This window comes from Babylonia areolata, chromosome 30, assembly GCF_041734735.1.
Source record: "Babylonia areolata isolate BAREFJ2019XMU chromosome 30, ASM4173473v1, whole genome shotgun sequence".
NCBI classification, from domain to species: Eukaryota; Metazoa; Mollusca; class Gastropoda; order Neogastropoda; family Buccinidae; genus Babylonia; species Babylonia areolata.
This window is the reverse complement of record NC_134905.1, coordinates 16,144,344-16,161,283: the sequence shown is the minus strand read 5'-3', so window position 1 is coordinate 16,161,283 and position 16,940 is coordinate 16,144,344. Positions and strand designations below refer to the sequence as shown.

At 41.3% G+C, this 16,940-nt stretch overlaps 1 protein-coding gene across 1 annotated transcript in view; it reads right to left on the bottom strand.

The window, feature by feature from the left end:
- Positions 1 to 14,624, bottom strand: part of LOC143275382 (uncharacterized) — a 65,215-nt gene extending 50,591 nt beyond the window's left edge. Inside the window, exon 1 of the mRNA XM_076579449.1 lies at positions 14,048 to 14,624. Within this exon, the coding sequence (XP_076435564.1) occupies positions 14,048 to 14,082 (35 nt within the window). The 5' untranslated portion in view covers positions 14,083 to 14,624. The remainder of the gene's footprint in view (positions 1 to 14,047) is intronic.
- Between the last annotated feature and the right edge of the window lie 2,316 nt (positions 14,625 to 16,940).

The following is a 16,940-nucleotide window of genomic DNA, read 5'->3' as shown; positions in this document are numbered from 1 at the left end:
ACAAAGCATTCCGTGGCCATTAAAAGCAAACAACGAAACAAGCCATTCATGCGGTCGGGTGCAAGTGGAGAAGGTTGCAAGCAAAGGTTTTTATACACACAGGCAGGATGGATTACATTACTATTGGACGGGGAATGACGACCCACAAAACTGATGTAACTTTTCTGCATGTGATATGCAAATCAGTGCAATACAGAAGCATCATCAAAGTGACATGATGATTACACCGCATCAGTACAATAACGGCGAATGAAATCTTATTTCTCATTGTGAATCCCAAATCCAGAAAAATGTATGAGGGAGGGGGGGGAATGGGGGGAGGGGGGTGCCCGGGGGGGCGTTTCGACTGGCTGTCCTTCAAAAACCCCAAGGAAGGAGAGACTGCAGAGACGCAATGTCTTTTATTCCAGTTTCTGTTTGTATTCCTGTTCTATTTCCTTATTGTGTTTGTATTTTGTACTTGTATTTCTTTTTATCACAACGGATTTCTCTGAGTGAAATTCGGGCTGCTCTCCCCAGGGAGAGCGCGTCGCTATACTACAGCGCCACCCATATTTTTGCATTTTTCCTGCGTGCAGTTTTATTTGTTTTTTCCTATCAAAGTGGATTTTTGTTCTACAGAATTTTGCCAAGAACAACCCTTTTGTTGCCGTGGGTTCTTTTACGTGCGCTATGTGCATGCTAGCACACGGGACCTCGGTTTATCGTTTCATCCGAATGACTAGCGTCCAGACCACCACTCAAGTTCTAGTGGAGGGGGAGAAACTATCGGCGGCTGAGCCGTGATTCGAACCAAACGCGCTCAGATTCTCTCGCTTCCTAGGCGGACGCGTTACCTCTAGGCCATCGCTCCACTGTGTTAGACTTGTGTCTATTTTCTCTGACCATCCTCATTCCCCACCCCCAGCCCCCTATTTCTTCAGCTTCCCCAAACCACTGTCTCATTCGCAACATAAACACACACACACACACACACACACACACACAAACACACACAAGCATGCATGCGTGCAAACACACACGCACACAAAAAAAACACGTATACACACAACACGCAATAAGAACAGGCGCGCAAGTACCCACACTTACACGTACAGACATACCATCCAAACATACACACACACACACACACACACACACACACACACACACACACACACACACACACACACACACACACACACGGCGAGCGCTCACTGCAAACAAAATTCCCGAAAATACAGGAAACTATTTCGAAACCATTTTGATGATGGCAACCAGCTGCCCTTCAGAGAAAAATAAATGTCAGTTTGAAATTTCACCAAAAACAATCAAACAAAAAACGACAGAATAAAATTTTAAAAAAAGAAGAAGGAAAAAAAAAAAGAAAACCAACATGAAATGTTTTGTCCATGAGGAAAAAAAATTAATGGTAACACGATACGGTACCATGCAATACAACACAAGCCTCACAATGGAACTCGATACAACACAACATTAACACAGAACAGCGCAACATGATAGACAGTGTCTTGTTTTGCACTGCTTCGGCAGTTATAGCAAACGACCACCACCGACATTCATAATCTTCCTGGTTTTGTCAGGCTAAAAAGCTGTGTGCGCGCGTACGTCAGTGTGTGTGTGTGTGTGTGTGTGTGTGTGTGTGTGTGTGTGTGTGTGCGTGTGTGACAGACAGACAGACAGACAGAGACAGACAAAGATTTCAAAATATCGAAGTTTAATATCCATTTGCCTTGGGCCACAGTTCAGACAAAAGGGGGAATTGAAATTGTGAAAGGGGTCAAAACGAGAAAGGTTCGTTCTATGAAGAGAGAGAGAGAGACGGAGAGACAGAGACACACAGAGTGAGACCGAGACATAGAGACAGACCGAGACGGAGATAGAAAGACGGGCAGGCTGGCAGACAGAGAAACAGAAAGAGACACACAGTGAGACGGGAACAGAGAGAGAGAAACAGAGAGAGGGACAGGGAGAGACAGAGACAGATAAAGATAGAAACAGACAGAAAGAAACACAGAGAGAGAGAGAGACAGAGAGAGAGAAAGGAGAGACGCAATGTCGCCAACACCAGCAACAGCAGCCCGCCGCCCAGTCTCCGTTCGAGCTCTGGCGAGGGCTGCAAGAGCTGTCATCATGGCCGCTGCAGATGACTTGGCCGCCGCTCGCTACACTGCACTGTGTCTGCCTGGCTTGTTCGCTCGCGCTTCATTTCTCTTTGCCTTGTCGGGCGTGCATGTGTTCGCGTGCGCGCTAGCCACACACGTACACACAGACACACTCACACACACACAATAAAGAGACAAGAGTGAAGTGTCAGCGAATGTACAGACAAGATACAGACATGACATGGGCCACGGAAGGGGACGTCTGGCCCCATATCCGTACGGACCATCTGTCTGATGGCGATAAAAACTCCACAACAACGCATGAATAAGAGCCTGCCATCGACCTTAACCTTGCCTCTTAACCGTACAACACCGCTCGATCCAAACCCCCTTTCAATTTTGAATTCAAACCGTGCAACAAACGGCGGCGACCGCCGCGGCGCCTGCCAAGATGACGCCCCGCCTGGAACCTGCAGCATCCCTCTCACCCACCCGTTTTCCGCCGTTTGCAACCAGGGTAGGCGCTCACAGCAACCGTTCCCCATGCACGCACGTACATCTGTCCAAACCTGAACAGAGGGATGCTAGCTCTTGAGCGCTGATGAGCTTTCAGAGCGGCGGAGAGAGAAGGAAAGAGAGTGCATGACTTTTCAAGTGCGCAGTTGCCCTTCCACGTGGTCGCCTCGACAACACGGGCGTGAAAAGTACTTGAGATAAGCGGACAATTGGAGTCCTCTTGTTGCACAAAGCTACACCAGGGTTGAGGGGTTGATTGTAATCGCCCTGCTGTCGGAATGGAGGGGCAGCTCTCTGAGGAAAATGCAGTGAAATTGTCCCCTTCCACATCCCCGCTGTCGAGACCCAGGACACACGATTCTGGCCAAGGAACGAGCCTGCTGCCAATGTACGTGTTCACTGCCGCTGTGCCGCGATGCTGTCTGATTTCCACTTTGAAGAAATCCCGTGGAAAACTTACAATAAAGAGGGAGGAAAGTGCCTTCAGCTTTGTCTAGAACAACGCGTGATTAGTCCAAAACTATAAGCATAATTATACCCACAGCGAATGAACGTGTGATGGAATGTAAAAAGCTTGAACGTTTTTGTGAGAGGCAGTGCGACTTCTGACAGTGACGGTTTAGGGTTTAGTATATACTTGTCGGCTTCTCTACTTCTTTCTTTTCGATTTCTGCTTTCTTCAGACGTGTGTGTGGAGTGGGGGGAGAGCGGGGAGAGGGGGGGAGTCGGGAGAGGGCGGGAGGAAGGATTTGTGTCAGTGTGTGTGTGTGTGTTTGCGTGCGCGCTCGTGCACGGTTTTGTTATTGTTGTTTTACACATGTTAGTATCAATAAGATATCTGACTGCACACTTATGTTTGTATATGTAGATATTTGTGGCACTACTTGATTGTTGGAGTGCAAACTGGGAAAGCTACCCCACTAAGAATTAAGCAATGTTCACAAGCAAACCAAAACTGCGTCATCACAAGCTCACAAAAATCAGACCAGCTTGGTCAAGATCCCCCTTTTTTCTGTCCTTCCCATCTTGATACATTTTTCTTCGTTTCAAAGAAAAACATTCCCCCCGTTTTCATCAAAAAACAGTTTTAAAGTTAATTCCTTTTCATTAGGCAGAAGAATAAAGTTAAACGTAAATCAACATAATTTATCATCTTAAAACTCTGGGTAATTCATTAAAAAAAAAAAAACTAATCGTGTAAACATCGGTAACTTATGCTCTACACGTCAACTGATGGTGGCAGATAATGTCTGCAGTGAAATAATGATGTGATATACATACCCGTCAGTCAAAAGAGGTTTCTAACAGTTTTACATTTATGAACACACACACACACACACACACACACACACACATATATATATATATATATATATATATATATATATATATATATATATATATATATATATGTATATAATTATACACATATATGTCTATTTTTTTATATATCATATATATATATATATATATATATATATTTACTCAGCATCATGCCTTTTATTACCATCGTTATTATCTATATTGAGTATTGAGCATCTCTGCACCTTTGAAGTGATTTCCCTTTCTTGAATTCAGCTCCTATTTCGTGTATATACGTACCCCTCAATGTCATATATATATATATATATATATATATATATATATATATATATATCAAACTATTCATTTATCTGTATATTTAAGATAAAATACAGCTGCTTCATTCATTCACAACTGCAAGTGTAGATAGTTTTACCGAAGCAATAGCGGTCCGATTTTTTTTAAACCAGTGTGCGCCACAAAATCCAGGCGTGCATTTTGAATCAAAATGCCTGTTATTTTATTTATATGGCAGACGCTTGTAGAGATACAGACAGAAAGAAAGAAAAAAAAGTGAGGAGGGAAAAGACAGAAAAAATGAAAGAAGGTAGATAAAGAAAGAAAGAAAGAAACCGAACACCTACACATCATCAAAGGCGGAGGGGAGTGGAGGGGTTGTGGGGTTGGGGGTAGGGGAGTGAGTGAGCATTAAATGGTTATAAAGACTTTTTTTGCCAAGAGAGTGTGATACTCATTCCCACTATTTTGTTTTTCGTCTTCTCCTTAACCCCTCCCTCACCCCCATCCCCATCCCCCACCCACCCCACCCCACCCCTAACACACACACACACACACACACACACACACACACACCTTCTCCTACCTCGCCAACCCCGCTCCCAATTCTTCTCCACTCCTCCCACCTTGAGCACCCTCCTCCCCCCCATCCCCCCGCCCCCCTGCCCCCATACAAAGGGTTCTCTTTCTACCTCTGCACAATTAATTTTCTTTCTTTCAATCTTAAAAGGAACAACAACAAAAAGAAAAGAATGTTAAAATTTCGGGAGAATTTCATTCATTTAAAAACATCAAGTTGTTGTTTTTCTCTCCCTTATCCTGTCCAGGTGAATGCTGATATACCAATACAGATCGTTAATCCTTCAAATCCAACCCTCTCTGCAATGTGAGAGATCACCTGGACGATAAAACTGGAGACTTGCAATGAACGTCCGCGCGATTCAAATGCTTTCGCAACCATTAAAAAGAAAATGAAGTTCACACACACACACACACACACACACCTGAAAACAAACTGGTGAAGAAAAGAAATACTCTGAAGGTGAGACGAATTACAAAGGAGAGAAACAAGGAATACACAATGGTGAGAGGAAGAGGAAGAAGGAGGAGGAGGAGGAGGAAAAGGAAAAGGAAAAGAGAAAAACGGCTGAGGAGGATAAAAACAGAACAGAACCGATCAGAACTGTTACGCGAAGTTACGACAGCAAGCAAGCAAACACACACAGACACACAGACACAGACACAGATATATATATATATATATATATATCGAGAGAGAGAGAGAGAGACAGACAGACAGAGACACAGACAGACAGACAGAGGGGTATTATACTTGTTGACATGATCGCCAAAATTGTTTCCTTTTTTGTCAAACAGCTTTTCCCCATAGCACAAACAACGAGGACGACTAAAAACATCAACATCCATCAAGAATTACACACACACAAAATATAACAATAAACTACAATAGCGATGTTGAAGGAGATAAGTTGGTAAATGATTCTTTTAATGGGTGGCGGTGTCGTACAGGATAGCAAAAAGAGAAAAAAAAAGTGTGCATTTCATTAAAACTAACTACCACTGGCCATATTTAGCTAAAACTGATTAATACCACACACCGTAATTTGTTCTATTGTATAGAATAGTCTTCAGAGACAAAGGGTTCTATAAGAATATATGCCATCGGTCAAAATTCGTTAACATTTTACCTTCCTTCAAAAGTTTGTGGAAAGGGATAACTGCATGCCATAGCTTGTCAAAACTTCATAGTTACTACGGGCTGTAGCTTGTTAAGAAAATACAATTCTGTCATGGACTTTATTGTGATTCGAAAAACCTTGTGGCTACATGTATTAGTTGTTAAAACTAGTCATTTTAAACCACATTTCGTATAATTATAGTTACTGTATATTTAGTTCAAATCGCTGTCATATACCGTTGTTTGTGAAAACTATATCTTTATAGCAGGCACACCTCCAAAATAGACAATAAAACCGCGGTAGATCACAAAAATCATGGAAAGTAATCATTACAGTTCCTTTATAATATTTATGAATTGCCATAAGTTTGGTTTTTTGATAAAGAAAGTAATATCAGATCACTGTTCGTGAAAAAAAGGTAGTTTTTTGTCCATCGTACTGTCTTCGTTGTAAACGTGCATGCCGTCTATATGATTCTGGACATGGTTTTGAGTTGATATGAAACTTTCCTTTCTGTCTGTAATCGTCATCTGTCCCCTGGTGAGGTAAAGGCACCGCCTCCCCTTCTGAGGGATTAATAAAGTGACATTGTACTACACTGTATATAGTAGGCTTATCGCAGATAATTTTTATGATTCTCTCCTTCAATGAAGTGATATTGTACCACACTGTATACATTACACTTATCACAGATATAATTCTCTCCTTCAATAAAGTGATATTGTACTATACTGTATATATTACACTTATCACGGATAAAATTCTCTCCTTCAATAAAGTGATATTGTACTATACTGTATACATTACACTTATCACGGATAGAATTCTCTCCTTCGATAAAGCCATATTGTACTATACTGTATATATTACACTTATCACAGATAGAATTCTGTCCTTCAATAAAGTGATATTGTACAATACTGTATACCTTACACTTACCACGGATATAATTCTCTCCTTCAATAAAGTGATATTGCACTATACTGTATATATAACACTTATCACATATAAATTCTCTCCTTCAATAAAGTGATATTGTACTATACTGTATACATTACACTTAACACGGATAAAATTATCTCCTTCAATAAAGTGATATTGTATTACACTTTATACATTACACTTATCACGGATAAAATTCTCTCCTTCAATAAAGTGATATTGTACTATACTGTATACATTACACTTATCACAAATAAAATTTTCGCCTTCAATAAAGTGATAATGTACGAAACTGTATACATTACACTTATCACAGATAGAAACTACACTGTATATATTACACTTATCACAGAATTATCTCCTTCAATAAAGTGATATTGTACTGTACTGTATACATTACACTTATCACAGATAGAATTATCCTCCTCTTCCACCCAAGCGAAAAATCACTCGGTTGAAACTTGAATAATCTTCTCCAACTTGCTGAAGTCTCTGACTCCAAGAGAGATTGAGGAAGGAAGGTGGAGGGGGTGGGGGTGGGGGTGGAGGGGGGGGGAGTCGGAGGAAGGGGAGTATGGTATTGGTGGGGGTGAGGGGGGTGGGGGCTGAGAGGTGCAGTATGAAGGAGAGGACAGATATTTTTTCCTCAATAAAAATCAAAACTTGACACTTTTTTTTTTTTTTTTTTTGTATGATAAGCTAGCTTTGCTGAAATATGTAGTTAACCACATACTAGTCAGTCTCCCTCTCCAACTTTTAATCGAGTATATATTTTTCTCCCGACACGCATACTATTTATCAGCATTAGCGGACACCATCATTTATCAAAACAAGAACATGATGATGATGATGATGATGATGATGATGATGACGATGGGGAAAAAAGCTACTACTGCTACTACTACTACTACTTCTACTACCACTGCTGCTGCTGCTACTACTACTTCTTCTTCTACTCCTACCACTGCTACTACTACTACTACCACTGCTGCTGCTACTACTGCTACCACCACCACCACTACCACCACAACTACTACTACTACTATTTCTACTACTACTGCTACAAAATAAATAACTGGCTCCCAAACGCTGATAATCATATTATGATACAAGTAAACATAACCAGTGAAGAACACTGGTAGTAAAAGCAGGGCGGGGGCAAGGGGGGAGGAGGAGAGGAAGGGCTAAGAGTATGGAGGGAGTGGGTGGAAGTAGCAGGCGGGGGGCTGGAGGAAGGGGTTGCCCATAACATCAGACGGAAAATAATGAATTCGCTACGCTCCCTGCCCAGGTCGTCACGCCTATCTGCATCCGCCATTACTCACGAGCGGCAGCAGAAAAGAAACACTTTATCTCCGCAAGCGCGCAGAAGGGATGCCATGAGCATTATCATTATTAATATCGTGGCGCAGTTCGATCGAAAGTCGCTTCGCTTGCAAGCCTCCAGTTTAGTTCCTCCAATCCTCTCTCCATCCCAACCAATGACCTCCCCCTCCCCCTCCGCCCCCCTTTCTCCCAACTCCCCTCCACCCCCATCCCCACCCCCCGTACCCCCCTCGACAGAGGGCACAGATTTATAGGTGGTTTGAGTGATCGTGGTGATGGGCTGTTGTGGGGGTTTTGGGGGTTGTATTTTTCTGTGGTTTTCGACAGCGGTTCATGCAATTTTGATTCTGTGGTGTTGCATTGTTCGTAACCGTCATCATCTTCATCATCATCATCATCATCATCGTCATCGTGTGTGTGTGTGTGTGTGTGTGTGTGTGTGTGTAAAAATGTGTGTTTGTGTGTTTTGGAGGTGTGCCTGGTGTTTGCGTGTCATGAGAAAAAAGTACAAATCACGGCTACAAGCACAACGATGACAGCCATTCTATTATATCCATGCCTGTGTTCGTGTCTGTACTTTGCATCGGGTGTTTTCCAGTGGCATGGGAGTTGCTGGGAGCTTTCATTGAAACCAAATCCAAGTGACTTACAGATCGCTTGACATACAATTATAATTATGAAATGAATAAGTAGTTTATTCCGTTGTTCCGCTTGCTTTTGTGCGTTTAAAACAACAACACCAACTTCTGCGTTCACTCGTATGCACACGAGTGGGCTTTTACGTGTATGACCGTTTTTACCCCGCCATGTAGGCAGCCATACTCCGTTTTCGGGGGTGTGCATGCTGAGTATGTTCTTGTTTCCATGACCCACCGAACGCTGACATGGATTACAGGATCTTTAACGTGCGTATTTGATCTTCTGCTTGCATATACACACGAAGGGGCTTCAAGCACTAGCAGGTCTGCACATATGTTGACCTGGGAGATCGTAAAAATCTCCACCCTTTACCCACCAGGCGCCGTCACCGTGATTCGAACCCGGGACCCTCAGATTGACAGTCCAACGCTTTAACCACTCGGCTATTGCGCCCGTCAACAACAAAAACAACAACAGTAGGAACAAAAATGGCATAATTCCAATATATGTATGTTACATGTGGAGAGATAGCCTAGAGATAACGCGTCTGCCTAGGAAGCGAGAAGAATTTGAGCGCGCTGGTTCGAATCACAGTTCAGCCGCCGATATTTCCTCCTCCTCCACTAGCCCTTGAGTGATGGTCTGGACACTAGTCATTCGGATGAGACGATAAACCGAGGTCCCGTTTGCAGCACGCACTTAGCACACGTAAAAGAACCCACGGCAACAAAAGGGTTGTTCCTAGCAAAATTCTGTAGAAAAATCCACTTCGTTAGGAAAAACAAATAAAACTGCACGCAGGAAAAAATACAAAAAAAATTGGGTGGCGCTGTAGTGTAGCGACGCGCTCTCCTTGGGGAGAGCAGCCCGAATTTCACACAGAGAAATCTGTTGTGACAAAAAGAGAAATACAATATATATATATATATATATATATATATATATATAGTTATTTGGAATTGGCGGATGAGCTTTCGTTTTATTCTTTACCTCCAATAGCTTACGCCTTTTTTCCTTCTTTTTTATTTTTTTTTCTATTGCACTTTGTTTTAACATCAAATGAAGTGACCTACTAAAATGAAAGTAGAAAGCAAAACAAAATAAATGAAATTCTGAATTCTTTAAGATTTGTATTGGGAAAAGACAAGAAAGCAACCCCGATAACAATGGAAATGTTTTGATAAAAAAAATAAAAATAAATATATATATATATATATTAATAATAAGGGGGACTTCCCACGCTTTCAAACACACTGGGAGACATTTGTTGCTTAGGAGAGAAAGCGTGGGAGGGGTACGACCAGATTTTATCAGAATCCTAAGCTTTCTCGTAAAGTGAGAGGAAGCATGGGGCTGCCCCCTACGATTTCTCTCTACAGCGAGCACATCGGGAATGCACCCTTGATCAATTTTCTTAACCTGAACAAACAAAGAGACACCGGGAAAATAAAAACACACCAAGTATTTGATCTTTCAAACCGCTGCTGTATCATCAATTTCCGTAAATATCAGATTACCGACACTATTCTTTTTTTTATGATCGTTGCGCTGAACATCGCCCTCGTCGGTAAGAAACCTAACGTATGTTCAAGTACAATTCATTCCACACAGAGCATATATATATATATAGGCTTACCACTGTAAAACGCAGACGCGCGGCACACACTTTCCAAGACAAAGATCTCTCCTCGAGCCAGCAACCTTAAAAGCTGAACGTGCGAAACTCATTTGCATAGGGCTTTGTCCCATTCAGTCTCAACTTTTCAACCCCCCATAAACACCACCTTGACTCCCTCTGCATCTCAAACGAGGTCGCATTCAGAAGGTTGCGGGGTTCGAATAAACGAGCGCCCGAACACATAACAAAAAACAACTGCGACGAAAAATATCCTCCATGTTCACGCATCATGTGGTCCTGTTGGCGCTGCGGTGATAGATAGTTTTCCACTAACACTCCTCCACCCTCCGCACCCCTTATAAATAGACGTTAAGTCCTTGACCTTCCTCCTCCTAACTGTCCTCGGATGAATGGTTATTCCCCTCGCCGCTGACCACACCTCAGGAGACATTAAAAATATACTCGACCGTGACTATCATCCCTCGTCTTCAAAACCAGGGCACGCGTGTTCGGCTTTGGACTTAGCTGAATTGTGGAGTAAATGGGGCTTCAAGTTCTCTCAGACACAAGTAAGTAACTAGATGTAGGTACAAGGTTTGGAAGTGTATAGGCATATATCATTCTGTGATGATGGTACCCAGGATTGGCTTGAACGACTCCCTTATATAAATACAAATGCCTTGACCTTAGAAGCACTTATTCGCTGCCAGGTCAATGGTATCCTATCATTACAGAAGACCAAAATTTTATGGATTTTTTAAATTTTGTTTGCTGGTTTTTATTCATTCCTTTTCTTTCTCCTTTTTTGTATATATTTTCTTATCTGATGTTTAGAATACTGTCTAATAAACAACAATTACCACTGTATGTACATCCCGATAACTATTAAGTTATTCAGTGCACCAGTTTATAAATAAAAAAAGGTATAATATCATCATAAGTAAGAAACAACACAAAACTTATTTTCTCTGTGAAGACAAAGTGAAAAGGAACAAAAATACTGATCTGTTGTGTATTTCATTTTTAGCACCTGATACACAGAAAAGCCCTTCCATTAACCTTTTAATGTGTCCGACTGTTGCATATTTCATTCTTAGCACATGATACATAAATCATATTCTAACAACCCTTATGTTATGTTTGTTATTGGTGTCCGAACATAACTTGAAAAAAATCTGTTCATTGAAAAAAAAACCAACGTTTTATTTCAGCGGAATGAAGAAAATTTGGACACAGAAAAAAATCGAAATATAAACATGCGCGTGTCCGTGTAAAATTTGATGAAGAAGGTAGAAATACGTATTACGGACAGGAGGTATATACACGTATTATATACACAGGTACAAGTACCCATTATGGATAGGGGTGCCAGTATGTCTTATGTACTGTGGTACAAATACGTATTACGGACAAAGATACAAATATGTTGGCCAATAAAAGCATAATGTACAAATATATGTGTTAAGCAAAGAGGTGCTAATACATTGTACAAAGGTACAAATGCGTATTGTGTACTTAAAAAAAACAAAAAGGTCTTTGTTGCAGCCATGCGTAGCTAGTACGATCACAATGTTTCAGTTGTGGAATTTGTTGGTTTCTTTGGTTTGGATCCTTTTTTTTCCACGTTGGTTGGGGGTATGGCAATAATCTGTGACCTAATACTTTCACTACGGCTACAAACAGCAATGCCTGAACAACGGATGATTGAAGAAGGAGAAGAAGAAGAAGAAGGAACAAGATAATAACAATAGTGATAACATGAATAACAACAACAACAGTAATCAAAATTACAATCACAACTCCAGACAATTCTAGATACATTATTTCCCCCCTGATCATTAATCAGTATATCAATTTCAATTCTTGTAACAATAAATTTGATATTCTGGCTAATCTGCAATCAATACATCAACTATTTTGAAGGTATAATGATTACAAATAAAATATATAATGAATGTATATAGCTCCTGCTCTCAGTGACTCAGCAACGTTTCCACGCCAGTTAATGCTATGTAATTTTGAATTGATTCATTGCACAACAGTACACGCTTTCATACTTTGATTTACAATGTTGTCAGGTCACAATGGAGTACAAATCTCCTGCAAGACTCAGTATATCAGATGTAAAGTGGTGTTATGTCAATAAGTACATTAAATGCAAAATATGTGTAAATGTATCAGACTTGTGAGGTAAAGTATTGTTGGTTTAAATAATCTTTAATTATTCAACAATACACATGATTACAATGCAATGAATGACAAAAGAGCATCAACAAGCTTAAAGCTTATACTGTGCTCACAACGTTGCAATTCAATTTTATTATGACGGCTGATGAACCATATTATCAATTGTATCAAATAACATGCATAAACAGTAAGTAATGAAATAATGAAATAAAACAAATAAACAAACAGTACGTAATATAGTAAAACAATGCTAATATCAATATTAACATGAGATTAAATTTATTATCACCAGAGTAATTGGCCTAATAGAAGAAAAACACGAAGAAGAAGAAGAAAATTTAAAAGAATGGTGGGTAAGGTGGTGGGGGAGGGGGAACAGAGGGGAGAGGAGAAATTCTTACAGATCATTGTCCAATCCATTCAACTTGTATTGTTACAGTAGAAGAAAACGCAAACAGCGTTATGAACAGAGAGTGGGCGAGGGGACTGGGGGGTGAGGGGGGCGAGAAAGAGAGAGAGGGAGAGAAGGAGGGAGAGAGGGAGAGAAGGAATAACTGGACGAGCGAGAAAGAGATGAAACGGGACAGACACACATAGACTCAAAGATAATAATTTATCAGTTGCATAAAACAAGATCAGCAATTGTTATCTGTACCCCCCCACCCCACCTCCACACCCCACACCGAGCCACCCCTCAGTAGCTTTCACTACTCCATCGACTAACACAGCCTGATACATGACAAGTTTCGTTGTCATCACAGCTTTCATTTTTATTGGGTTTATCCTTTTTGTTTTCTTTTTTGTTTTCTTTTTCTTTTTTCTTAATTCTTTTTTTTTTTAAATACATTTTCGAGATTACATCAAATTCTGAAAACACTATTGCTACCGAACAATATCAAAACAAAGCCTATTATTTCTCTCTCTTCGTAATGATTCCGGCCTTACTCGGGAAAATAACAGAGAATCCTGTTCTTTGTCGCAGCTTTCTTTGCGTGTCAACCGAAAAGTACATACCCCCTACGTGTATATATCTTACCCCCGGTATGAAGACGTATAATTCTCTTCGAAAGAAATCGTGACCTAATGTCGCCAATAAGATATAATCCTTCATTTGTCTCATCACAGCTTTTAATCCAGACGACAAATACGATGGTAAAACAGTCTTTTATTTTATTGTATTTTTCTAAATCGAACATACGACAAAAGGCTCACACCACAAGGACAGAAATATACAAAATCCTATCCCGATGTAAGTAGTATTCATCTCAAATATGTGACCCGATGTCTTCACGGACAAACAGAAAATTTAAAACTGACCACGGATGATTTTCCGAACACAACAGAACAATACGTCTGATCAATACGATTTCAATCACCCTCGGTTTCAGACGAGAACAACAATCAGTGTTACTCACCTCAAAGGTCCATGCAGAAGACTCGTGCCGTCCATAGTTCACGAAGAACAGCACCAGACGACACCATGCAGCAGACTCAAACCGTCAGTCCCTCACCCACTGACGACCGTCACCACAAGATGCAGCAGCAGACGAACAAAACAACGGTTACGCCGACAAAAGCGTTTCTTTGAACTGGCGACTCCCAGCAGACGACACTTCACTTTGGGACGAGAACGGTTCAAACTGTGCGTCAGCTCAGTCTTACAGCGACGGAGGTGTTCAGAGATCCTTGAAAGTCCTAACACACGAAGCGTGACCGCCCTACAAAAAAGCGTAGCGCCGTGACTTGTATCGGTCGAGTGGCGTGAAGTGCTCGACACACTCTCAACACAAAAACTCCCCAACCACTCTCCCGTACGGTCCTTCCATTACGGACACGCTCGGGGGCGATAACCAATCCCTGTCAGCCTCTTCGTCACGTGACGTGGTCCGGGTGACAGGAAATGACCTCGGTGGTGGGCGGAGCTTCGAGCTAGACTAACAGCTGCTGTGTCGGAAAAGGGGGAGGGGTGTAAAAGCTGGCGAGGGTTTTTATAGCCCCGGCTGGTGAAATCGACTTTGAACCAACAGCCTGGCGACAAAGGTGGCGGTGTGTAGTGTGCGATAGGGGGTTGTGAGTTAACAACTCACTGAGCCAGACGAACCACGACCACTTCATGCCGTCAGGAGCAATCCCCCTGCTGAAAATGATGGAGTCTGGAACATTAAACACCGTGAATAACTCTTGAGCGGCGCGCCGGCGAAGGCTATCCTTCCTTTCTAAATGGTCTATGATTGAGACAAATTGTTTAATCCGTCTCTCACTGTAAAGAACTGTCGATAATTGAGACAAACACAGAGGGGTTGTTTTTTTTTTTTAAGTGAGTTGTCACTGGATTCTTTGCTTAGTTTTCATTGACGAAAATCGGTTAATTTCCTTGAAGATTTGCGGTGATTTAGACCAGTGACACGGATTTCCTCCGTCCTTTGATAATGTTCGACAACATTTCACGCTCACCCTAGAGAGTGATTATTAATCAAGCGTTTAGGATAGAGGGTTTACATTTCGAAAAACACACACACACGCACGCACGCACGCACACACGCACGCACACAAGCACGCACGCACTGCACACACACACACAAACCGGGAGGATGCAAATGAAATTCTGGATTCAGAATGCTTCTGATTTTCCATGCCTTGCTGCGAACTAAGCGTCTTTGTTGTACGAAACAACATGAGACTGGAATTGATCAATTGATTCTCTGTGTGTGTGTGTGTGTGTGTGTGTGTGTGTGTGTGTGTGTGTGTGTGTCTCTTTCTCTCTCTCTCTCGATCTCTGTCTGTCTCTCTCTTTCTCTCATTCTGTCTGTCTCTCTTTCTGTCTCTCTGTCTGTCTGTCTCTCTCTCTTTGTCTGTCTGTCTGTCTGTCTGTCTCTCTCTCTCTCTCTCTCTCTCTCTCTGTCTGCCTTTCTCGCTCTCTCTCTGTGACAAACAACACAATGAGTTTCACAATTCACACACACACACACACACACACACACACACACACACACACACACACTCCCATGCATTCACCAACTTAAATCATGATCGTAGAAGCTAATTTAAGATAAGACATTATAATCATTTAGGATACTTGGTCTATAATCTGGCGAACAGTTCTTCCGTGTAGTGCTCCAGTAACTCGTCACATAGTTGAAGGAGAAGATTTGGCCTAAAAGCAGCGGCAGTACCAGAAGTTGTAGTTGTGACAGTGATGTATTTGTATTTGTATTTCTTTTTATCACATCAGATTTCTCTGTGTGAAATTCGGGCTGTTCTCCCCATGGAGAGCGCGTCGCTACACTTCAGCACCACCCTTTTTTTTTTATTTTTTCCTGCGTGTAGTTTTATTTGTTTTTCCTAATGGTGGTGGTAGTCGTGATAGCATCAGCAGTAGTAATTATAATGGTAGCAGCGGTGGTAGTAGTAGCAATAGTAGTAGCAGTAAGATGCAAAACAGAGCATTCTGATTATCAGAGAAGCGGTGGAAATAGTGATAATGATAAGAAACTCTAGGGAGAGCTGGACAGTACAAGGTCTTCAGAGTAGTGACAGTAATAGTGGTGGTAGTCGTGATAGCATCAGCAGTAGTAATTGTAATGGTAGTAGTGGTGGTAGTAGTAGTAGCAACATTAGTAGCAGTAAGATGCAAAACAGAGCATTCTGATTATCAGAAGCGGTCGAAATAGTAACCCACTGTCACTTACTATAGCAGTAGGTTCCCCCCTCCCACCAACCCGCTCCCCCCCCCCTCCATCCCCTCCACTCACCCCATTGCTGAGCCCACCCCTTTTTTTTTATATTTCCGAAAATAAAATGCCGGCGCTTGCGAGTGCGCATGTGCATTAATCTTTTATGCATTCACTTATTTACTTATTCATCGGTTTGTATATGTGTTCATTTGTTTCTTTGTTTATTCAGTGGTCGTTTGTTTGCTAGTTGTTTGTTTATTTGTCATGGAATGTACATGATTCTGTGTTATGATTTGTCGTGGAATCTACATGTTTGTCATGGAATCTACATGATTTTGTGTTATCATTTGTCACGAAATCTACATGTTTGTCATGAAATCTACATGATTTTGTGTTATAATTTGTCACGAAATCTACATGTTTGTCATGAAATCTACATGATTTTGTGTTATCATTTGTCACGAAATCTACATGTTTGTCATGAAATCTACATGATTTTGTGTTATAATTTGTCATGAAATCTACATGTTTGTCATGAAATCTACATGATTTTGTGTTATCATTTGTCACGAAATCTACATGTTTGTCATGAAATCTACATGATTTTGTGTTATAATTTGTCATGAAATCTACA